Here is a 3,209-nt window from a genome sequence, read left to right as displayed (position 1 = left end):
TTTTTGTTCTTTTGCTTTTGTTGAGCACCAGATCTATTTAGACTTAATCCTATGCCCACCTCCCCAAAACTCTACGCTATATGTCTTGCGTAGAAAAAAACAAGCTGGCACAAAACAGGACATCAGTGGCCTGATAATCCAACAGGTTTGACCCTTGTGTCCTTATGACCTTTATAAAAGTGTGATGCACATGTACCTAGGAGTCACTGTTATGGATTTTAATAGCATCTATGTAGCTTCCCCTCAATGGCCTCTTGTGACGGAGTGAGCTGCACTATAGTTCGTTTGGAAAGTGTGATTCTTGCTGTGTTTACCACACTTGTGAACTTTTTAAAAACTCCTTTGTCGCCTGTGTTGTTGTTGTTTTTATTTTGTTTATTTATTTTTAATAAGGGTGACTGAGGTTGCAGAGAAATTAATGTGTGCTGAGTCTGCATAGCAACTTAAGTAGGGTTGCCACAATACACTTCCCCTCCCCCAAGACTTTATATGAAATCAGAGTTAAACCATTTTGTTGCCTTACGGGCTATTGTCAAACTTATTATAGTGATGCTGTCAAATTGCTTAGCTAGTGTTAATAATCATAGAGTACTCGCAGGAAATAATGCCACTAAGAGGCAAGTAGTTCAGGGCGAATTAAGGTAATAAAAATCACTCGCAGGTGACTTGGAAAATAAATACTGCAATTTTCCAAATGGAATAATTGAGCGTACTCATTTAGAGCTGCTTTAAAGTCTACATCAGTAATCCTGGGCCTTTCAAAGATGGTCCTAGCATTAAGCCTAACATCCTCAAGCAACATTAAATAAAGACTTCTGCTTTAACTGGGCTGCAACGCTTCAGAGCAAGGCGCTGCATTGGGCCTGGGAGCTGCTAGTCGCTCCGTTCCACCTAGCTATTGTGGCAACCCTATGCACATAACCACAACTAAATTGAGTTTGGTTTAGTTCCGAGTACGGATTTGGCAGGCGCTGCCTCGCGGGCCCCCGCTGACTCGCTCTCCCCTCTTTCAACAGGATCCCTGCTCACTATGTCTATCCGCAGGCTTTTGTGCAGCCCGGAGTGGTGATTCCGCACGTGCAGCCCGCGGCAGCCGCTGCGTCCACGACGCCCTACATCGACTACACGGGAGCCGCCGCGTACGCGCAGTACTCGGCCGCGGCGGCCGCCTACGAGCAGTACCCGTACGCGGCGTCGCCGGCCGCCGCCGCGGGCTACGTGGCGGCGGGCGGCTACGGCTACGCCGTGCAGCAGCCCATCGCGGCGGCGGCGCCCGGCACGGCTGCCGCCGCTGCCGCCGCCGCCGCCGCCGCCTTTGGGCAGTACCAGCCCCAGCAGCTGCAGACGGACCGCATGCAATAGCAGACGGACTCGCTGAGGAAGCCCTTTCTCTCTCTCCCTTTTTTCAGCCTTCCAGTGTAGGTAGTTAATAAGAGACAATTGATGTTAACTAAGGAGCTTTAAGGAAAGCGATGCGATTGCGAAACTAAAGATTTTTATTCCACTGTCTTCATACAGTCTGCATCCAAACCATGTTGTTAGAGGGGAGGGGTAGCGTGGGAGGTTTAGTTTCAAGTATTAATCTGAAAGAAAACGGGGGAAAAAAAATATTGTACTGCCATGCGGGAGTGGCGGGAGTAGCAATGAGACTTTGTATTTAAAACAAAAGCAACAAAGACGCAAAACAAGCCAAGGTGTATTTTTTACAGTATCAGGGAAACAAAACTGCCTTTATAAGTAAGACAAATGGTGTTTGAAAAGTTGGAACTAGGGGGGAAAGAAAAACCAAACAAACCAACCCCCCAACCACCTGAGTCAGCAATACGTAATCTTTCTCCATCTGAAGAGGAACTCAAGGCACCGGCTGCCCTGTGTAGCTTTCCGTGAGGCCTCGGCGAGGTGCCTCGGGGAGGCCCTGCCTCCTCGCGTGGCGCGGAGGCGCATGGAGCAGGCGGAGCAGCGAGGCCGGCCAGTAAGATGGCGCCCGGGCACCCAAGTTATTTTCCGCCGTGTGCTCCGGCCGAGCGGAGCCGTGGAGCGGGTGAGGTGGAAGGAGCGGGTGCAGCAGCTGTAGCGACAATCGGTAACACAGAGCGTTCTGGAAAGAACACATCACTCGCGCTCATGTGATGAGCTTGTCACATCCTAATCCCTCGCCCCGTGCTGTTTCACTTTTGGGAAACTTGAACTGCTGCTGTCAGCTCTTCTGATTCTAAAATAGGATCAGCCCTTTACTACAACAGCCTTCTCTATTTATTGCTATTCAGAACTTGTCAATAAAGGCAGGAAGAAGCTTGATGAATTTAAACCTTTAAGAACTGTTTTAAGGGAATTTCCTCTTTTTTCCTCTTTTGTTTTTTTTGGAAACCATTTGTACAATTTTAATATCTATTTCAGGACTATATTTAAAATATTTATTAGCAAACATACAGTACAGGAGGCAACTTTTGTTACCAAGACTGCAGTTCTTCAAGGGTTAATGGTATGTGATTTATACTGTGCCTTAATTGTAATGCTATTTAAAAAGAAATATTTATTTTGAAAGTTTTACTATGCTGCGCTCTAAAGAAAGCAACTTTAGATGTGACACTGTAAAATTATGTATTCATCTCATGGCATAAATTATTCAGTAGGTTTAGATGTAGCATATTAAATATTAACCTAATTAACTAAGGATGTTGACTTGGATTTATTTAAATTCCGTATGTGCACTGTATGAGGGTACTCTTAAATTAACACCTTTTTAGGGTTTTACATAAAATATTGCTACTTCATTCTTTTCCCTCTCATAGTTTTTCATGTAGACCTCTCCAATACATTAGTGCATTTCTCTCACTCATCCGTACGTAGACTATTTTTCCCTTTGCTAGAAAATGCTGCTTTACATTGTCCTGTGAAAATACAGTACTTGCAATTTTTATTCTTGACCGAAATGGAATTTAATATTTTACACTGTATTGGATTTTTTTATACTTGAACAATTTCATACAAGGGAAGACAGGATAGCATTTTTATGGACTTTATCCAATGTCACTGGATTTATTTTAAGTATTCTGAATACTAGCCAGTGTTATAAGGTAAACATGACTCTCCTGTGCATATTATTTATTCAGTATGTATACTGCTTTACAACATTTCAGATCTCTTAATCTATTCACTTGTATTAAATAAAATAAAAAATGTTGTCGCATCTGGTCTGCTGATGTTTT

General features: G+C 44.0%; 1 protein-coding gene across 1 annotated transcript in view; it reads left to right on the top strand.

The window, feature by feature from the left end:
- The window catches only part of RBM24 (RNA binding motif protein 24), a 10,232-nt gene extending 7,229 nt beyond the window's left edge, over positions 1-3,003 (top strand). The window contains exon 4 of the mRNA XM_026047039.1: positions 1,017-3,003. Within this exon, the coding sequence (XP_025902824.1) occupies positions 1,017-1,362 (346 nt within the window). The 3' untranslated portion in view covers positions 1,363-3,003. The remainder of the gene's footprint in view (positions 1-1,016) is intronic.
- The last annotated feature ends 206 nt before the right edge of the window (positions 3,004-3,209 follow it).

The sequence above is a fragment of the Nothoprocta perdicaria genome, unplaced genomic scaffold (assembly GCF_003342845.1).
Source record: "Nothoprocta perdicaria isolate Ctin4 unplaced genomic scaffold, notPer1 scaffold_47, whole genome shotgun sequence".
NCBI lineage: Eukaryota > Metazoa > Chordata > Aves > Tinamiformes > Tinamidae > Nothoprocta > Nothoprocta perdicaria.
The sequence above is the reverse complement of the archived record's forward strand: the minus strand, read 5'-3'. Positions and strand labels throughout refer to the sequence as shown.